General features: G+C 35.5%; 2 protein-coding genes across 5 annotated transcripts in view; both read left to right on the top strand.

The window, feature by feature from the left end:
• GPC5 (glypican 5) overlaps window positions 1-21,939 on the top strand; it is a 1,063,734-nt gene that overhangs the window by 304,506 nt on the left and 737,289 nt on the right. The gene's annotated exons all lie outside the window — the stretch shown is intronic.
• LOC119259814 (40S ribosomal protein S15a) lies at window positions 21,268-21,751 on the top strand. The gene has a single exon (XM_037528802.2). The coding sequence runs from the start codon at window positions 21,297-21,299 to the stop codon at window positions 21,687-21,689; it is 393 nt and encodes a 130-aa protein (XP_037384699.1). The 5' UTR covers window positions 21,268-21,296; the 3' UTR covers window positions 21,690-21,751.

Here is a 21,939-nt window from a genome sequence, read left to right as displayed (position 1 = left end):
TATTCAGTTGTGTTCACATCAAAAGAGGCCCCACAGATCCCCTGGATTGACAACTCGGTTGACACATAGCTACAGCTTCTGTAAATATTTACATTAAGCGTCAAGGAGAAGGATAAGCACACATTCTGGGGGCAGAGTAAATAGGAAGGTATGTGTTAGGGAGATTATTTTGCTTTTCAAAATAACAAGGGGAGGATTTTTGTAAAAGGAATTTCAAAGGAGTAGGATAATCTGAAGAGTATAATGAGCACATTTACTCAAAAATGGAAAGATGTTGATACAGTCTATTAAGATTTTACTTTACATACACGTTATGTTGAAATTTCCCAATTTTATTCACCTTATGATGCTTATAGCTTGTGTGTGTGTGTGTGTGTCCTCCTTTTTAAATTATAGAAATAATGTATAAAATGTTTTATTCAGACTTGGAAATACGAGCCATGGGCATATCTCAGATTCTATTTTAATTCTGATGGAGTCTGTATTCCATGTATATATAATATAGCCTTGTGCTGTGAATATTGTAGGGCCTTCAAAGGTATTTGTTGAGTAAAAGTATTGAAGATAATAGGTTCTCTGAGGGAATGGCAACTTGATTAGGGTGTAAGAACAAATTTAGTTCTTTTGTATTTCAGATAGTGTTTCATTGAATATCAAATGTAAAAATGAACTACCAAAAGGATCAGTTTCTTTTGTTAATATTATGAGCTTAATTGGAACAGTTCAAAGAAGTACAAACTCCTTCACCCATATTCTCAACTCCTCATAAAATGAAAAGACTGACCTTTGTACTTAATTCTTTACCTATCCTAATAATTGTGGACATTCTGCAATTTTCTAAACATATACTTTGTAACAAAATCACATCTTTGAAATATAAAGAAATTGCCATTTTCATTTCTAATTGGTAAATACCTTAGGTATATTTGTTACTTGATTTTTACATTGATTGAAAAAAATGGATTAAAACTTTTAAATATCCCCATGCACACCTTGTTATCATTTACAGAAAAATAAAGATAGAACATTTGTAACTCTATGAACTTAAAGTGAATGATATTTGTTTTGGATTTTCAAGAGATGGAATTAATTTAAGTAGCTATTTAAGTGTCTCACATACCTTGCTTTCCTGTTGTGTAGCCTTTCTTTATAAGGAAACAAGCACCAAAATCTTAAGGGTCAGAAGTTTAAAGTAGTAAACGTGTTGTCACTCAAATTCATGACACGCTAGTGAGGCTGAGAGAAAGGAATTTGTGGGAGCCTTATTTATTATTTGCTGTCAGCATTCTTCATTAGATATCCTGTTCCTAGATATCCTTTCATGATATCTGCACTGATTGTATTTCCTATCATCAAATAACTAACATGTCTCTTTTTGTACAGAGTTCAGGTTATGCTGTTTCTCTTTTGTTAATGGAGATAATAACAAACCACTGTGCCTTACACTTAAAGATCAGAGTAGGAATAAGTCAAATGGAAAACATCATTCTAGGAGAATATTTCACAGTAGGATTCATTTTCCATTGTATATTTTGAAATGCACTCTAATTTTGTTTGTGTCCAATGGTTTGGTTGCAAAATGATAGATTTTTAGGCATATAATTCTAGAGTTATTTTTATTTTTAAGTGTAATATATATTCTTTATATATTGCCAAGTTATTACCTCATTTATTTTTATGTTAAGATTTTCTTTTAATTTTTAAAAATTGCATAAGCTTTTTGTATGTAATATATATTTGTTATTCAAGTCTGGGGCAACCTGCATAACTCTTAGTCTAGAGACCAAGCTGTCTGCCATTTTCTGTTATCTTTGAAATTCCCTTTAGTTGAAATAATGTGGGAAGATTTTGATAGCCTAGTCATTGAATAAAAAATGTCAAAGACCATGAATAGTAAAAAGCAATGCTTTGTTTTATCTAAATTCAAACCAGATGTCGGGCAGGAGTAAGTTCCTGTGACTTTAGGCCTATGTGTTGTTTTATTCTTCAGAAATAATTTTGTTTGTAACTTTGATTGTGCTTTTGAAACCAGAGCCATTCGACATTGTGCATACCTGATTTTGGGAAAATGTAGCCATTTGATTCTGTGAACACATCTCAGATTTCACAATTGTTTGTTGCCTTGGATTAGCACAAACTTTGCAGAATTCACAATTTTCCTGGACAGAGTGCTTTCTTTCTTGTGTTCCCTGTATGTGTCATTCCCCTCTGAACAAATTATCTGGCTGTCCCAAAGAATTATACCTCTGAAAGTATGGATTGTACTATGTAGCAGATAACACAAAATCAAATTGGCCCACAGACAATATAGAGAGAAGTAAAGTAATTCAATCCTTGTATATCTTCCATGTACTAAATCTCCATTCTGGAATTATTTCTAATAACTAACATTTGTTGAGTTCTTGCTGTGTAGAGGGCATAAAGGTAACATTTTATGACAACCATTATCATTACCATTTGCACACTACAGACCTGATGTATTTAAAGCCACATAATTCATCATTTGTTAGGAATTTGATTGCAAGCACAGTGCCCACATTCCAGTCCACACCCTGTGGCTGGACCATCCAGCATTCTGGAACAAGAAGGTCCTCTGCTTAGTTACATTTTCTGCCTTGGCTCCATGGGCCTGGACTAACTGATGACTCTATAAACTAAAAATACAAACATTTGAACACACAACTATGTATGTGTATGTATATGTGTCAGATCTTATAGAGCTCAGTGTAAATTATCAGAAATCATAGCAATTAGCACTGAGTAGTAACATATTAAGGAAAGAACTCTGAATCAGAATTAGAATCAGAAGACCTCGACTCCTATTCTGTATAATTGATAAACAAATAATTTAGAGGTTAGCTGAGTGCTGTTTAGTGTCAGTTTCCTCAGTCTTCAAAAAGAGATAATAATTATTTTCTACAACTGGATTTTTGTGGAGATCATGTGAATTCCTTAATGTAAAACTAAGAGTAATTGAAGTATAATCAAAAATACATATTTCTTTGTGAATTCCTTCCTCCGTAGTAGATGGGTTAAATAGTTAAAAATCATCTGTTAGAAGTATTCAGGTACTCAAAGTTTTTAGCAAAATATTCTTGAATTTTAGATAATATTGATTGAAACCAGAAATACTTATTACTTGTTTAAACCTTTGTAAGAATTGTTTCTGCCAAAACATTTTAATATTGTTAAGTATTCCCATCTTAGGTTAAGTGCCTTGTCATGAACATCCATAAAATTTAATGAATGGAGATAATTTAAAACATATTTTTGATATTAATTGTGCCCTATTAGAGGGATTTAAAATCAATTGTGAAAGCATCTTTATTATTCTCATTCAAAAAAGATAACAGAAATCAACATGTATCGGTCCTATTATTTTTTCTGAAACTTTTCATTTAATTTTACACACATACACTAGTAGTGGGTGTGTATATATTGACTTGTGATATGAATGTTACTTCTTACCATAGATTTCAGCATTTCTTTTTATTTTTTAAAGATTTATTTATGCATACAAGAACTGGGGTGTAGGCCAGAGGTGCAGGGGGAGAGAGGATTCACCAGAGACAGAGTGGGGAGCAGAACAGGCAGATTGAGTGAGATACACTGCTGAGGGGAGCAACGAGAGAGACAGGAGAGGTCTGCTGTGCCATGTGGGTTGCTTCCTGACTGGCTGGGGAATTGAACTCGTGCTGCATAGGCTACGGATCACTTCACAGAACTGTGCTTACCCCCTTGCGCCACCAGGGAGGCCCAGATTCCAGCATTTCAAAAAGAGTGAGAACAAAGAGGGAAGGATGCAAAAAGACTATGGTGGAGGACTTTGGGGGATTTGGTGGCAGGTGCATTATATTGGCAATATCTGATTGGGTCATCCAAATTAAACCTCAATTGAAATATTAAAAATCAAATAAAAATTGATAAAAGGTCACTGTTTAAGGGCCAGTTAGTCCTTGAACAGAGTGTGCATTTGTTTTCATCAGAAAGTGATTGCTTTTGGCATTATACTCAAGCAAGAGCTTTCCCATTGCTGCGCCATGGTGCCTACATGTTCTTCACAGCATGGCACTGATTTTTTTTTTTTTTGCAATGCTCACCAGTCAGCTAGTGAAAGTTAATTTAGAAAAATCACTCGACATCCCTTGCCTAAGGCTAATGTTTTATTAAACTGATGCATGCTCTTTGCTGCAAGTTTCTGTTAGCTATCAAAAGGATACTTGTTGAATTAGGAAAATAAGAAATTAATTATTTTATTTTGCATTTGCACTTTGCCTGATAATTCTTGCTAATTTTATGATTTTTGATGTGCTCAAGTGATCTAAGGAGAAAGTTCCATGATTGCACAGCACATTAGGATAAGTAAGCTTCATAGATCAGAAGTATGAGAAAGACCTGCCCATTAGACTTGAATTTATCTGTGATGCATGCATTGAACCTTCACTCAGGCTGAGGCAAACTGAAGGGAGGGAGATGAAATCCTCATACCAGATCTGGCGAGCCAGGTTGAAATGAGGACCATCTGGTTCCTCTCCCAGATGTCAGGCAGTGCAGTGAGCAGAGTAAAAGCTCATTGCTGAGTCCTGTTTTGTTGTGAATTTTTTTTTTTTTTTTAGAACTGGAGTAATCATTGTTTCTCTGGCCCATAATGCAGATATAGCCTCCTGCTTCCCAAATTTAACAAAGTGGCTAAGGAGTTCATGACTCCCCCCCCCAAAAAAAAATTAATAAGGCCAAGGGAGATGTGATTCACCTCTTACTTCTACTTGGTTTTAATAGTACAGTTTTACAAATTTCACTACCAACCCCTGCCTTCTACCCTCCACCACCATGTAAAACTGAGCTGAAAATATTTAAAACTAAAGCTAAAAATGAGGGAAATATTTTAGATGTAAAAATATGGTTAAAGAATCTTTGCTCTCTTTTAATCCCTTGGTACTTATTCTATGCATTTGCTTAATTTAAGAGTTATTGGATGGAAAAATTTAATATTTTATTTTCCAGATTAAAGAGTTGTATTTTGTTGCTATTAAGATACAGTAGGCTTTGCTTTATTGGATCATTAATTAGCACTTTGAATGGTCAAAGGGACTTTATTCAGCACACAGGTATCTTGCAACACACCAGAGGCATATATTAATGAAAACTAAAACATACCCGGGAGTCCCTTATTGCTATATTAAAACATTTTAAAATGAGACTTTAATTTAAAGTGCTGCTAAAATGAAACAAAATGCTATATTGATTCTCTGGCCAGATGCTCTTTAAAAAATGCAGTATGTGTATTATTCCCCCTCCAAATTAGAACTGCAAGTCTGACCTGGACATACTGAAAGATAATTCTCTGTTGACCAATTGCAAGCATGTAAGGCAACTAAAGATCTCTAGGATAGCTTTGTACACTAGGTGGCAGAGAGTTCCTAGGAATATCCCTCTTCAATGAAGTGCCAGAATTTTGTTTTGCTTTGCAACGGAAGAAACAATTTCATTAAATTTTGTTCTTGGTGGGCTAAGGTTTTCTATTTTACTAATATATGGGGAAGTATTTATTGAAACTTACAGAGCATGGTTGGCTTTGTGCGAATAATCAGCAAACAGGATAGCTTTTCTTTTTAGTGGTTTGATTTTTTTCATGAAAGAGGGATAGGTTTTTGTTGTTCTTAAATTTCATTTTTTTAAAAATTTGTTCAATTTCATTTTATCTTTATTTCAAACTTAAAAATAATTTAAAAATTCATTGTTAAATCACATGATTGAAATGAGTACATGACAAGGAATAATGTCTCACATTCCTGCTGTACCTCTATTTTTTTAAAGAACTTTCACATGAATTATTGTTTAGATCCTTACGATAACCCTGTGATGTATTATCTCACATTTACAGAATACAATATAAAATTCAGACATGGTAAATAACTTCTCCAAAATTAAGAAGTAAATTATATAAGTTAGAATAATTAGATGCTGATGTTTTTATTTTTAATTTCCCTGTTTCTATGTAAGCACAAGAAAAGTCAATAGAAACTTTTACTAAAAACTAAAAAATGAGCTAGGAGTTGTAAGTATACTATTAGAAAGAATGGAAAATGTAGAGGTGCAATATATCTTTTGAAAGGTGATAACACATATCCTATTTAGTAGGAAAGAGGGAGAAGAAGCCAAACAAATAAACAGACTATTTAAAGGAATGTCAGCATTACCCCAGAATTTTATATTACATCAACATTTTTATGTTTTTCGGTGGAACTGTTTTTAACAGGGTTTCAGTGCATTCAAGACATGTCCTCTTTTCAAGTGTTCAAAGAGAAGTATGCATTTGTAATAGATCAATGCTTCTCCAGGCTTGCTCCTCAGACCAACTAATATCAGATTCACCTAGAATTTATTAAAAATGTATACTTCTAGGTCCTACTCCAAATTTAATTAGCCATAGCCCTTAAAAATCAATCCAGTTTGCTTCATTTTCAAAAAGCATCCAAGAGTGAGTCACTAAGTTTGGAGAAGCAATAGATTTTTCTTTTTGTTGATGTCAAAAAGAAGTTATATAAACGGGGTTGTAATCACTCCAGACCTCCTTTTGAAAAATCATGGATTATCATGTAAATTTTATTCCATGTGAAAATAAGTTATTTTATGAACTAATAAGTAATTTAGACTTATAAGTAAAAGAAATGGACAGTAAACATGCTTAAGAATAGAAAGAGTTCTTCTTTAGGTAAATGGTTGTAAATTACTTCAATTAAATATTAGTCGATAAAGCAGTGTTATCTTTTGGAAAATAACTTGAGAAGTAACAACAATTATATTTCTGCTACTCATTTTTAGTCTGATTCCCAATGTACTAGAAACTGTTTTAATTTCCTGACTTTTTAGTGTAATTTGGAAGATTTTATTACTGGTGATAGAAGTAGTAGTATTTTAGATGAATGACAATCTATTCTGCATTTAATTTAATAATTATTAAAGTAAATGTCAGAAGAATTGATCAGTTAAATAATATAAACATATATATATATGAAAACAGCAAAGGGGAAGATTAGTCATATAAAGAAATATTTTGCAACATTTTTTTGGGAAGCTATTCAGAGAAGGAACAAGGAAAATGAAAGTTTCTAATAATTTCAGAGATGTTATATTTTTAAAAATATTAAGTATATTTTCATTTTTTTAACTGCTGAAATTTCTTTTTTTATTAAAATTTTATTTATTTATCCATACAAGCACTGGGGTGCAGGCCAGAGGTGCGAGGGTGAGAGGATTCACCAGAGACAGAGCGGGGAACAGAACAGGCGGACTGACTGAAATACTCTGCAGAGGGGAGCAGTGGGCGAGGCAGGAGAGGTCTGCTGCACCATGTGGGTAGCTCCCTGGCTCCCTGGGATTGAATTTGTGCTGCAGAGGCTGTGGACAGCTTCCCAGTGCTGTGCTTAACCCCTTGTGCCACCAGGGAGGCCCTTAACTGTTAAATATCTTAAAGCAAACAACAGGCCAATTTACAGCAACAACAAAACACTTCGTAGGAATGGTATAGTAGGGAACAAACTTTAGAGAATCTGAATTTGAGATTATATAGCACTTGATGAACCATATAATTGATCCTTTGCCTACTTAGAATAGGTTTTCTAAGGAAAAAGTGAGATGCGCATGATTTGAGTGTGGCTTATTATAAAAGTTATAAAACTTGCCATCCTTCTCCTCAAAAGCATGGCTATCTCCTTCGCTGTAGGGAATGAGTTTTGTTTTCTTATAATTTCAAGCATGATAAAATAGCCCCGAGGGAATCAAATACAATAGGAAAGAAGGAAGAAGTTTATTGGTTATTGATTATTGCTTTTCTAGCCCTTGCTTTGTGCCTCTTTTCTTTGTCATCTTCTGTATTCTGATACAGCCCATCATTAACAACTCACCTCTCTTCTTGGACCTTCAAACTGACACTGATCCCATGGGCTCTGATTAGTTCTACAGTTTGCAGCACTATACTCTCACAGCCTATTTGACATCTTTTGCTTATGACAGCTCCTCACAATGTGAGTCTAGATCAGCTAGCATACGCCAAAAAAAAACATGCAAAGTACTTATCATACCTACAAACTATTATCCATCAGCTCCTGCCCATGAAATCTTGCACTGTAACAATGCGTCCTTGAAACCTGTATGGTTCTGGCTGGGTCCTCAGACCTATATTCTCCAGAGCGGCACCTTCGTATTTCTGCATTGTTGTGACTTGGCTCTATGGGCAGCCTGATGTAGCTCTGTCATGGAAACTTCCAAGGAAATAGGAATAAATCAAAAATTCCACTTGACAGTAAGCCACTCACAGCCACTGCTAGCTTTGTTTTATTATGTCTGTTCTAGTACATAGCTTTCCAACTCTGGCCTCGCACAAAGACCCTCATTGAAAGTGAGTTGATAGCAATGACTTGGAGAAAATTATATAATCATGGTTAGTTGTAAGCAATACAAATTATATACACTGACATGTTTAAGATTTTTTTAAAGTTTAGAAAGGGTATATTTACTGTATCTCTAAATAGCATGATTGAGTCCTACCCTACGTAGATTTCTGTACCTGTTTAATATACGTTGGCATTATATGTTGTATCACAAATATTTTACACATCTAATAATTAGCTGAGTTTTGCCCCTTTAATCTCATGCTTTGGCATCAGTATTCAACAGTTATTTTAGCAACTGCTGAAATATTTAAAACTCAGTAGAGTTACATCATAGTAATAGTCCTGTCTTCAGAAGTTTCCAGTGACAGAGAATGACCCCCAGACTGATAGGTGATAATGAGTAAAGTCTCTCCTGAAAGTAAGTTTGGCTAACAAGTGATTGAGAGTCCACTCACTTTTTTTTTTTCTGCCTTGCCTTGCCAAGTGTCAAAACTCTGAGTAACCACTAGCTGATATTTTACTTGGTGAAAACTGTAATTATCTTGTTGGTTGTGGCTCTGTTAGAGAAAAAAATATATGTGATCAAACAGAATGTTAGATCACATGAATTCTTCAGCTATCGAACTTACTTTTGTTTATCATAGAATGAACTGGAAGTTTAAAATACTGTTTAGAGGGCCTCCCTGGTGGCGCAGTGGTTGAGCGCTGGGTTGCGAAGCTGCCCGCAGCCTCTGCAGCGCCGGTTCGAGGGTCCCACATGGCGTGCAGTCCTCTCCTGCTGCCCGCTGCTCCCCTCAGCAGTGTATTTCGTTTGTCTGCCTGTTCTGCTCCCCGCTCTGGCTCTGGTGAATTCTCTCACCCTCCCGCGCTTCTGACTGTACCCAGTGCTTGTATAAATAAATAAATAAATCTTTAAAAAAATACTGTTTAGATTTCCCTTAGACTTTGTTCTAATAATTGAGCTCATTTATACCACACATATTATTTTCATCTTCTGCTGCTGCTTCTTTTTTTTTTAGTATAGTGAACAGAGGCACAGAAACCAGATTCAGGTGCACCTGAGAGTAACAGGTGTATAGAGACAGGAAATTGTTATGTGCAGTATTAAGTTCTTCGTCATTGAAGATGTCAAGATCAGATTTTGATTATGCACTTATTGAATAATTGATTCCAGGATTCTCTGTATTTCTAGTACATTATATGGTAGGAGATACTTGATATAAAAAGATTTTTTTAAAAAAAAGGTCCAAGGATTTCTCAACAAACAAGCAGTAATTTTTTCCCTTTGCAGCATAAAGAATGTAATTATTCAATCAATTATCATTGATCCATTATTTAGTTAATGCACATCTATGACAGGCAGAGAACTGTGTGGGACATATTAGGAAATTTAGGAAATAATCATGTCAGAGAAAACTTGGAAGTCACATTGACTATGGAAAAGGGCAGTTTCAAAATACCAGTCATCTGTCATAATATTGGCACTCTGTGAACTCCGTTTTTCCCCTTTTTTCCTTTTCTGGGAAAAAATATTCTTTATATTCTTAAGTTATTTTTTAAATTTTTATTTTATTTCCCCCCACCAGATTCCTTTCCATCACCCCTCCCTCTTAACCTCAGAGTCCTTAGAATGTTTATCATGGCCACTGGTTTTTAAAGGTGTTTTCCTTTATCAAATTGCCTGCTACATAAATGTCCAGTATTTGTTTTTATCCATCTGACTCACTTTGTTGCACCTGATTCTCTCAAATTCCCTCCAATTTGTTGAAAATGCATTTCATCTTTTCATATGGCTATATAAAACTCTGTGGGGTGAACATACCACGTCTTCTTGATTCACTTGTCCATTGCTGGACCTTGTTGGCTGCTTCCATGTCCTCACTATTGTAAAGAATGCTGCTTTGAACACTGTGGGCTCTACAGGTTTTGTGTTGACGATTTAATAGTCTTTGAATATGTGCCAACAGTGAGGTTTCTGGCTCATACAATATTTCCATTGTTTAGTTTTTGAAGGTAAGTCCAGATTGCAGTTAATAATGCCTACAGCAGTTTACATTACCACCAACTTACAACAGAGTTCCTTTTGCTCCACACTGTCTTCACACTTGTTATTAGGGGTCTTTTTAATGTGTGCCTTTCTCATGGTGTGAGATTATGTTCTGTTGTTCTAATCTGCTGCTTTCTTACTAGTAGTGACCGGGATGATTTTTCACATCATTTATTGTCTTCTGGACATCCTCCTTGATGAATTTTCTGTTTACCTCTTCTGCCCATTTATTAATTGTTTTTTCATTGTTGAATTATATGAGTTTTATATATCATGGATATTAATCTCTTTTTTTCAAAGATTGATTTATTTATGCATACAAGAACTGGGGTATAGGCCTGAGTGCAGGAGGGGTGAGAGGATTCACCAGAGACAGATTGAGAAGCAGGAGAGGCAGTCTGACTGAAATACACTGCTGAGGGAAGCAGTGGATGAGTCAGGAGGGCTCTGCTGCATTGTGTGGGTATCTCCTTGGCTGGCCGGGGATTGAACTCATGCTGCAGAGGCTGCGAACAGCTTCACAGTGCTGTGCTTAAACCCTTGCCTACCAGGGAGGCTTTGGATGTTAATGTCTTATCAATTAGATGTTGTATAAATTTTTCTTCTATTCAACAGGGTGTCTTTTTAACATCTTGTATTTACTTTCAATGTGTAGAAGCTTTTTAACTTGCGTTAATCCTAATTCTTTATTTTTGTTTTTAATTCTCTTGCCATAGGAGTCAAGTCATCAAAAATACCTCTATCATTCATATCATGGGATGTATCACCAATGTTTTTCTTAATAAATCTTTTTTTTCGAGATTTATTTATTATTTATGCATACAAGAACTGGGCTACAGGCCAGGGGTGTGGAGGGTGAGAGGATTCATCAGAGACAGAGTGGGAAACAGAACAGGCAGATATACTGAAATACATTGCTGAGGGGAGCAGTGGGGGAGTCAGGAGAGGTCTGCTGCACCATGTGGGTAGCTCTCTGGCCGGTGATAGAACTCGTGCTACAGTGACTACAGACAGCCTCATAGTTTGCGTCTTTTTTTTTTTTAAGATTTATTTATACAAGCACTGGGGTACAAGCCAGAGGCGCAGGAGTGTGAGAGAATTCACCAGAGACAGAGCAAGGAGCAGAACAGGCAGAGGACCAAAATATATTGCTGAAGGGAGCAGCGGGAGAGATGGAGAGGTCTGCCGTGCCCTGTCGGTTGCTCCCTGGCTGGCCAGGAATTGAACCGGCGCTGGAGAGGCTGCAGACAGCTTCCCAGTACTGTGCTCAACCCGCTGCACCACTGCGTCTTAACCTCTTGCGACACCAGGGAGGCCCTCACCAATGTTTTTTGTATGTAATTTCCATGTTTTCAATGATCCTTTAGGAAAGGTTATGGTATGAAATCTGAAATTCAGAGATGCAGAATTATGTGTAATTAAGTAACGTGGAAAGGTTTTAATATATAATTGTCCTCAGTTATTCCATATCAAGGGAAGTTGTCATATTTTATTACACATTGAAACTGGGAGATGTTCGCAGGTTATTCAAAAAGTAATGAAACAGTTTATTTTCAGGGAATTAATTATAACAACAGAGCATTAAATCTGAGGTTTGTGAGTTTATTACACATGGTGAGCAAGCCCTTGTCCTCATTTTCTTCATCCTTTGAATAGCAAAATACAATTATAGATTGCTTATTCTAGAATTTCTATGAGATATTTAATATGCTAACGCATCCTGCAAGTCAAAGAAATATCTATTATTTACCTTATTTTTCAGTTTAAGGGCACACAATTTAAAGATTAACTCATTTCCTGGTATCAAAGAGTCAATGAATGGTTGAGCTTATATCCAAATTCAGATGTGACTACAAGGCTAATATTTTCATTTCAAACTCTTGTTTTGTTCTATTAAGATCTCTCTCTCTCTCTCTCTCTCTCTCTCTCTCTCTCTCTCTCTCTCTGTCACTCCCTCTCGGTGTCTGCCCCCATGTCAACAGAGGAACATAATAAATAATAAAGGAATGTTTTTAAAAAAATATGATGTGGCTCAAAATTTAATTAAAAAGGCAGGGGGGCAATAAGTGTCAAAGAGTAAATGGATTGTTAAACAAATTATGTATGCTATGTCCATATGATAGTTTATACATATTTTAAATCATGTTTTAATATAACATTTGATTAAATATGAAAATGTTCATAATATGCAACAAAGGTGAAAAAATTAATACCAAGGAAGAGAAATCTTGATATACCTAATACTGATATTTCATCATTTAGTAGTGTGACTGTGAGGAACACTTTTCTTAATTCATTTTTCCTTTTTTATTTGCAGTCACAATTATTGTATAATGAAGCAGAAGTGTTGTTACATATCCTAACATTTTCAATATTCTCAACATTATTCTCAAAATGAATAGAAAAGATTGACATAATCAGTGTTTGCCTCTATGACATTTCAAAATCCTTAATCATCATATCTTTTTTGAAAGTGAAATTACCTTAAAAGTAAAGTTGCAGATATTTTTAAATAAACCGAGAGCTGATTGAATCCAAATGTAAACTGGAATCTCTTGACCCTTAAACTAATTTTATTTTTATATAGTAATTAGAATTTGACCCAAAGGCATATGGCATATGCAGGCTATTCAATTTTTTTTAATTTGCACAAAATTAATAATAATCATTCTAAATTCTAGCTATGTGACAAAGAAACAGATACATGTTACTTTTTGTGGGATATTTCTGATTTTGATACACTCATATAATATGTTCTTAGGTGGATATTTAGGTGTGTGGTCACCTAACAGGTTTTTTCCTCACTTACATAATGATAAGCAATTTATTATTAAAAGCAAATAAACGCAAACATTCCTTTAGAAACAGTTGAAGAATCTAAGCTGTACGGTGAGATTAATTTTTTTAACTGGTGCAAAAAAATCTTAAAATAATCATTCATTATCTATCTACTTTATTAAATTTTCTAACACTGCTAGCATAATACCATAAGCATAATGCAATTTTATATTTAAAGTATTTTGGAAAAATTACTTCTTTTAAAATATGGGATAGTTGGTCATTTATTTCTTCAGCACAAATTGTCTGGAATAAAATGCTGCTATGAGCAAAACAAAAACATTATTACTGTTCATTGAAGTGTGGATTTTGGTTAGTAATTTTACTCCAAATAGGAAGCCCCAACATGTAGGTCTTTGTGTATGAATCTGTGTATAGAAGACAGTTGCTTATTAATAACATCGTTCCTAAATGTTACTATATCACAGCAGAGTCCAAATACACATTGAGACACTTTCACTCTGGAAACATTTTCTTACTGTCACCACAATGTGGAGCCAGAGCCAGTGCTGTTTGCCAAGAAACCCAACAGATCCTACAGACTGTGCATAAAGTGCCAGAGAAGCACCTGCAAATGTGGAGGTGCAGAAACCTTGCTTTATGGGCCAGATTGGAAAGATCTGTACTTTGTTGGAGATGATATTTATGAATACGTTACCTGAGCTGGAATTAACAAGCATAGGCTCAGACTAATGCTTGCAGAAGTCCAGGTTGTAAATATAAAAGCGTTTTAGAGTCTATTAAATCTTTCTGCTCTGTTTTTATCACTTTTAAGTCATGACTCTCTGTATTTATATGCCTTTTCCAGAAAAATGTTCTTTTTTTCACTTTGAAAGTATAGAGTAAAGGAATGTTGTTAGGATATGAGAAAGCAGGAAAATCCAAAATGTGATTTATAAGAATAAAAATTAATGAATCATAATAACAATAGCTAATACACTTGACAAGAAAATTGTGAAGTGGTGGAACATGCCTTTATTATTCATATTTTCCAAATGGGGAAGCAAAGATGCAATAAAGGTAAAGTATCCAAATTTAAATCTAATAGTGGAATTGACATGAAGGTCTGATTTATCTTCTTCTAATTCCAACATTTCTTTCAGTACATACATATTCATTTTTATTTGGTATATTGCCCAGCATTTCACAACCTGCTGTGTTGTTTCATTTTCTGTTCCTTTCTTATTTTCCCTGTTCAGCATGCCTGTCCTATTCTCCAGCAGATAAGAGAGGTTAAGGGTAACTCTTTTGATTTCCATTAATCCTAAATTATCAATCACTTTATTGTTGGACTAGTGTAAACCTCAACAGCAGAAATGGAGACAGGGGTTGAAAAGTCAGAAAGCTCTTGCTTTTACTCTTTTTGTCCCATTTCCAAGAGTATATTGGTAAAAACATTTTGACCTCTTTGAATTGCTGTCATGAAATAGAGTCCAAATGAAGTCTATATTCATTGTCTCCAACATGTTTTGCTTGTTAAAAATTTATTTTGCGTGGTTGGAGACCAAAATGTGACATCACTGCTACATTGCTGTGAATTTGAAGCAGAAATTCCAAAGTGAGGCATTTCATTCTATAGATACGGATTTTTGCCTTTCAAATGTGAAAAATTTCTGAAACGTATGACCTTTAGTAGTTTGTGTAGGTCTGATTTGATCCAATTGCAGTTACATACTAAATAGTGAAATGGGCTTTTTGACACATATAAAATAGGGTCTGTGTTTGCATCTTTATTTTTATAAAATTTGTTTGTTGAAAGGTCCAAGAACTTTTTTTTTTTTTCCTTTTGGATTACTTTGATGCACCTGTTAGGATCCTGCTGAAAGCTCTCTTACTTCTCAGGAGCTCCGTGAAGAGCTTTGTACCTTTGAAATTTTCATTAGCTTTTGAATGGCTGCCAAGATTTCAGCTGCTGTGGTGCAGCGGAGAGGCAACCGCACATGGGGCTGCCAAGTCTCAAACTCTTGTTAAGCATGACAAGAACAGTCAGACTTCAATAGAGTCCATTTGCAGAACAGAAACCTATCTTTACTAGGGGGTTGGTGCAATGGTGAGATTAGTCTTGGAAGATCCAGAAGCTGGGAGGGTCGGAAGCAGGCGTGTCCTCACACGTTTTTCAGGTCAGGAGTGAAGTGTAGACTGGAGGGGTAGATGAGGTTTGCCAAGTATTGGCCAGAAAGGAGTATAGTTAGAAAAAGTGCCGAGCATCTTAAGTTTGTTTCTTTCTTCTTCCTCTTGGTAGGAAAGTAAGACATCTTGGATTTGGAATAACCTAATTAATTTAGAAAAGTGAAATAATAAAAAGTGGCACAATTGTCAAGATTTAGCTACTTCAGTGTTTAAAATGCCTCCTCTCCCCAAAGTTAAATTCAATATTTACTCTGGGTTTGATAAAATAATCAACATTTAAACTGGTTTTTAGGTTGTTTTAACTGAATGTTTTAATATAGCTTTCAGGAATAATGATAAAAATTTGGAAAGTGTGTTATGTCTGAATTTATATCTGTCTCACTTATGTTTCTCTCTGTGACTGTAAATATATAGCTAACTATGTATCTACTACTTTTAGGCTTTGTAAATCCTATATTATCACTATATATGAGACAAAGGAGCCTGATGCCATAATATTCAGTATTTTTAGAAATATAATGTTAAAATTTATCCTCTAGTTCTTATAGGAGTGCAATAATTTTGGATTTCTTTGTCTTAGGACCATTTTATTTTGTGGACTGAAAGCTATTATATGCAGCATTAGCAGACACCTGGACTCGGTGGGTATACATTGGAAGCTTTCAAAAGCATGGTAGACTTGCATCACATCTTCAATGCTAACTTTTAAATACCAACCCAAATGTGTGTGCAATAGAATGACTGGAAAGAGACCAGAACATGGTATAGATAGACAGCAGAATACTACTCAGCAATCAAAAAAGATAAACTCATGACATTTGCATCAACATGATGGAGCTGGAAGCGATTATGCTAAGTGAAATAAGCCAGAAGGAGAAGAATACCAGGGGGTGTCACTTATATATGAATTATAAAAATATATATACAAAGGGTCAAAGACAAATTTTAAAACCACCCCTTGAAAATTTACCATTGATTTTGGGGTTTCAGAGAGGGTGAAAACAGGGGCAATGGATTATCGTGAAGACTATGGGTCCTTCAGTGGTGAGGAGACTACAGTGACTACACATGTAGTGGGGCATTATGAGCTGTGAAAACACTAGCAAGGATGTGAAATAAAAGTACTTCAAATGATAAAAACTAAAAAGAAAGAAAGGAAGGGGCCATCATGGCCAGAGCACATGCTGTTCCCGGAGCTTAAGTGGGGCAGGGCATTCTAATAGCTTTTTTTTTTTCTTGAATTCTTCTAATACTTGCATTTTTATGATGTCATTGCCTCAGAAATTGGTATTGATGTTGCAGTAGGCAATGTGCTGAACCTAAAGGTACATGAACCATCTGACCCAAGGAAATGACAACCTGGACATTATGATTTGTAAATGAACACTATGTGATGCATCCTTCAGTTGGCAGGCTCAGGCTGCAGCCATGGCACCCCAGCCTGCTTGGGAACCGATTTTCCACTCGAAACTAAAATAGAACAATACCTCTGCTTAGGCTGGTGTTTGTCCAATTTCTATTTAAATAGAGTTGATACTTTTATGAATTAGAAATGTTTCGTGTTTCTTAAAAGGAAAGAATAATTCAAAAGAGATCCTCTTACTTTTTGTCCTTCTCACCCGCCACTTCTTCCTTCTCTCGTCCTGTGCTTTCCTCTGCTGCCACCAGCACAGCATGGAATACTGTTGTGTACTCATCCGCTGAGGTCAGGATCCAGCAAAGGCGTGTACTCCTTGCCCCGGAAACTCACCTAGCTAAATGATGTTCCATGATGTAAGAGCTCTTCAGAGATTAGAGGGAGTATCAATAAGGGCTAAGTTAGTAGAAAGGGCTTCGTTTAATACATATTTAATGATGATTTACTGTGTATAGTTTATTTGTGTTTGTACCGTGTTCCCTATACTGCCAGTTCTTCATGGTCAGGGTTGTTTTTCTTGTTCAAATATGTGTGCCCACTACCTCTGACACAAAAAATGGGTATTGCAAAGTGTTTGTTGAATGAATGCATGAATATGTAATGAATGCATAAAGGAATGGTCATTGGAGAATTGCAGAGATGTTTCTTTCAAGGAGATGATACTCAACAGGGAAGCTAGACTAGACAAATATTATGGGTTAGAGTAGTGTGAAGGGTGTGGTGTGTTGACTTTAGTTTCAGAGAGGAAAAAGATGCTGCCAGTTGGGGTTACTCATTGCTAGTTCCTATTCTGTGCAGTGAAAAAAGGATGAATTCACCCACTATTGAAATCAAGGGAAAAGATAATTAACTGCTTAGTCATTTATATGTCTTTATCCAGGAACCAGCTGTTTCCTGGATCATATTTTATTACATTTTTTATTTATAGTGTGTCTTTGCAAGAAAAACATCCGGTACAGCCAAGCTCAGCAGTTGGTATCTAATAATGCATATTTTAAAGCTACAAAGAAGACACTTCTGTGAATTAGCCTAGAAAAACAAGGATGGTACATCCTCACCCCTTCTAAAGCTGTGGAGGTTTACAGTTGGGGTAGAATGGAGTGAGGTTTGGCTTTGACCTTAGACATGGTGGAGCAGATTCTTTTCCCCACTGTTTCGTAGCAGTATAATCTAGGTAAAATTACTTGGCCATTAAAACTTGCCTCACAGGGTAAAAAAAAAGTAGATAGAGGAGAAAAAGACATGATGTTTACACAGCATATATCTTTTTATTTCCCTGTCTGTACAGTAGAATAATATTTTTTATTCCAATAGTCCACTCACAATTTAATTGCATTATTTTCATTTGTGCTAATTTTGAATTATAGCTTTATTTGACAGGCTTTATGAGAATACTTATATAATATGCCATTTTATTTTGTAATATACTCTCAAATACTAACCTTTTATGCCTTTATATATCATTTTCTTTTTGAATGTAAGGATTGCACTCCCACAGATTGTAAATGTATAGATTCCATATTGCATTTTCAGCTGATTTAAGTTTACGATATATTGTAGTCCGGGAGAATAAATGTTACAAAGTTTCAAGCATCAGGGTAAAAACTACATCTTTCAGAATCCTCCTTTATAACACTTATCCTGGTGGAAATGTGCAGTCCTGTCTGTAGATGGCATCATTGCATCAGATGGAATAAGACTACAATTAAATATGCAAGTTCTTTCCCAGAACAGTCAACCTGTTTAGTGTCAAGTGCATACTTAAGAATCCTAGATACCAGGTTCTGGAATTGGGGGACAGTGTGTGGGCAGAAGACATGCATTTTTTGAACAACAACAAAAGTGAAAGATCAAATACCACCTAATGGATTCTATAGTATTTTGTCCATTTAAAAAAAAAAAAGGTGTATTTTAGAGGAGAAAAGAGAAATTGATAAAAGGTTCAGCTAGAAGGCTTCATATTTCATTTATTTCTGGGAAACATTTAACTACAAAGGAGCACAGATATTTGGATTACATTGATCAGTTATCATCCTAAGTCACCCAAAATAAAATTCTACAGTCTTCCCATAACAAACATCCTCTATGTAGTGAAGAACTTTTTATGCTAATGTTTCTTACTTTTTTCAATGATCTTTCTTTCTGGTTTGTGTAAACTGTTCACTTTCACTTATTACTTCTGTTTGTTCAAAAAAATCTGTAATTGGATTCATATGTTTATAATTCTGATCAGGATAATAATATTTTATGTTTTGCATTTACTTTTGTGGTTGATGACTTGAAGTGATGTTATTAACCTGGTTATTGAAATAAATTGTGTTTTCTTAAGTTGGGAGTTAGTGTTGAGGAACAGCATTATAAAAACCAATTGAGGGATGACAAGAAAGTTATTTTTATTTTTATTCTAAATTGCAGTTAATATAAATATTTAAAAATAAGCCACACATTGTTTGCTGTTGAGATCTGTAAGTTCTTTATTTTTTCATTGTTGTGTATGAAAATGTCCAGTAGCCTGAATTCACAACTCCTGGCCATAACCACTTTCACTAAATCCCCCAGGAAGTATTGAAGTATTCATTGTTAAAAATAACAAATATTCAAATTTCATCACACAATTTATTTTTTAAAATATTTATTTATTTATACAAGAACTGGGGTACAGGCCAGAAGCGTGGGAGGGTGAGAGGATTCACCAGAGACAGAGCGGGGAACAGAACAGGCATACTGACTGAAATACACTGCTGAGGGGAGCAGTGGGCGAGGCAAGAAAGGTCTGCTGCGCCAGGTGGGTCTCTTCCCCGGCTGGCCGGGATTAAGTCCGTGCTGCAGAGACTGTGGACGGCTTCACAGCACGGCGCTCAACCACTTGCATCACCAGGAAGGCCCACACAATTTATTATGAATAATGGTACTTACATATAATTGATATTTATAAAAATGGTTCCAATAATTGCAAATATTAATGTTATAATTTTAAGAGCATTCATATTTAGATTTTGTGTGAAAAAAATCCATCTTGCATAGTATTCAGTGGCATTCAGGAAAATATGACATAGGCTGACAACTAAGATGTTCTGTTGAATCTGGAGTAATTTTCCATGACAGGGTCAAGCACGATGTATAATTACTAAGTTCTGGGCAAGGGCTGTAGATTCAAAACTGAAAAAAATACATGTATCCTCTGCTTTTGAGAGGCAGTGGCGCTCAGTGTTAAAACCCATAAGAAGACAAAGTAGGTCCTGGGCTTTTGTTTTTGGGGAGGTTTTTGATTACCATTTCAATTTCGCTAATTGTAATTGGTCTGTTTAGGTGTTCTATTTCTTCTTTATCTAGCTTTGGGTGATTGTAGAGTTGTAGGAATTTGTCCATCTCCTCTAGATTGTTAAACTTGTTTCTATATAACTGTTCATAGTAGTTACTGATTATTCTTTTGATTTCTGCTGTGTCCGTTGTGATTTCTCCTCTTTCATTGATGATCCTGTTTATTTGTGCTTTCTCCCTTTTTTCCTTTGTGAGCCTGGCTAGGGGTTTGTCTATTTTATTGATTTTTTCAAAGAACCAGCTCTTGGTTTCATTGATCTTTTGGATTGTTTTTTTAGTTTCAATTTCATTTATTTCTGCTTTGGTTTTTATTATTTCTTTTCTTCTACTGGTTTTGGGTTTTTTTTGTTGTTCTTTTTCTAGATCTTTGAGCTTCGAGATTAGGTTGTTTCTTTGAGTTCTTTCTTGTTTCTTGATGTGAGCTTCTATTGCTATATATTTTCCTCTTATTACTGCTTTTGCTGCATCCCATACATTTAGGATATTGGTGTCCTCCTTGTCGTTCAATTCAAAGAATTTTTTAATTTCTTCTTTGATCTCCTCATTAGTCCAGTGGTCTTCCAGTAGTGTGGTTTTTAATCTCCATGAGGTAGGAAAGTTCCTTGCCTTCTTTTTATGGTTTATTTCTAGTTTGATGCCTTCATGGTCAGAAAAGATGGTTGATATGATTTCAATCTTGGTGTATCTGTTGATGTTTGTCACATCAAAGACATCTTTACAGACACATCACCCAAAGCAGTGATAGTGAAGGCGAAGATAAACAGCTGGGACTACATCAAATTAAAGAGCTTCTGCACAGCAAAAGAGACAATAACAAAAACAAAGAGAAACCCCACCAACTGGGAGAACATTTTTGCACCCAACACTAATGATAAAGGACTGATCACAAAAATCTGCAAAGAGCTGATGAGACTCAACAACAACAAAGAAAAGAATCCAGTCAAAAAATGGGCAGAAGAGCTAAAAAGAAACTTCTCTGAAGAGGAAATGCAAATGGCCAACAGGCATATGAAAAAATGTTCAACATCACTTGTCATCAGGGAAATGCAAATCAAAACTACCATGAGATACCATCTTACACCAGTGAGAATGGCACATATTAAAAAAACTAGCAACGCTCTTTCCGCCATTTTTCCGTGCCGCCATAATGGTGCGCATGAATGTCCTGGCTGATGCCCTCAAGAGCATCAACAATGCCGAAAAGAGAGGCAAACGCCAGGTTCTTATTAGACCGTGCTCCAAAGTTATCGTCCGGTTTCTAACTGTGATGATGAAGCATGGTTACATTGGTGAATTTGAAATCATTGATGATCACAGAGCTGGGAAAATTGTTGTGAACCTCACAGGCAGGTTAAACAAGTGTGGAGTGATCAGCCCCAGATTTGATGTGCAACTCAAAGATCTAGAAAAATGGCAGAATAATTTGCTTCCATCTCGTCAGTTTGGTTTCATTGTACTGACAACCTCAGCTGGCATCATGGACCATGAAGAAGCAAGACGAAAACACACAGGAGGGAAAATCCTGGGATTCTTTTTCTAGGGGTGTAAAACATATGTGGAAATAAAATGCCTCAATGGACAAAAAAAAAAAAAAATAAAAATAAAAAAACTAGCAACAACAAATGTTGGCGAGGGTGTGGAGAAAAAGGAACTCTTCTGCGCTGTTGGTGGGAGTGCAAACTGGTCCAACCACTGTGGAAAGCTGTGTGGAGATTTCTGGACCTACTAAACATAGAGCTTCCATATGATCCAGCAATTCCACTCCTAGGTATTTACCCAAAGGCCACAGA

This window comes from Talpa occidentalis, unplaced genomic scaffold (genome assembly GCF_014898055.3).
Source record: "Talpa occidentalis isolate TD23 unplaced genomic scaffold, MPIMG_talOcc4v2.1 talOcc4.5, whole genome shotgun sequence".
NCBI lineage: Eukaryota > Metazoa > Chordata > Mammalia > Eulipotyphla > Talpidae > Talpa > Talpa occidentalis.
This window is presented reverse-complemented; position numbering and strand designations above follow the sequence as displayed.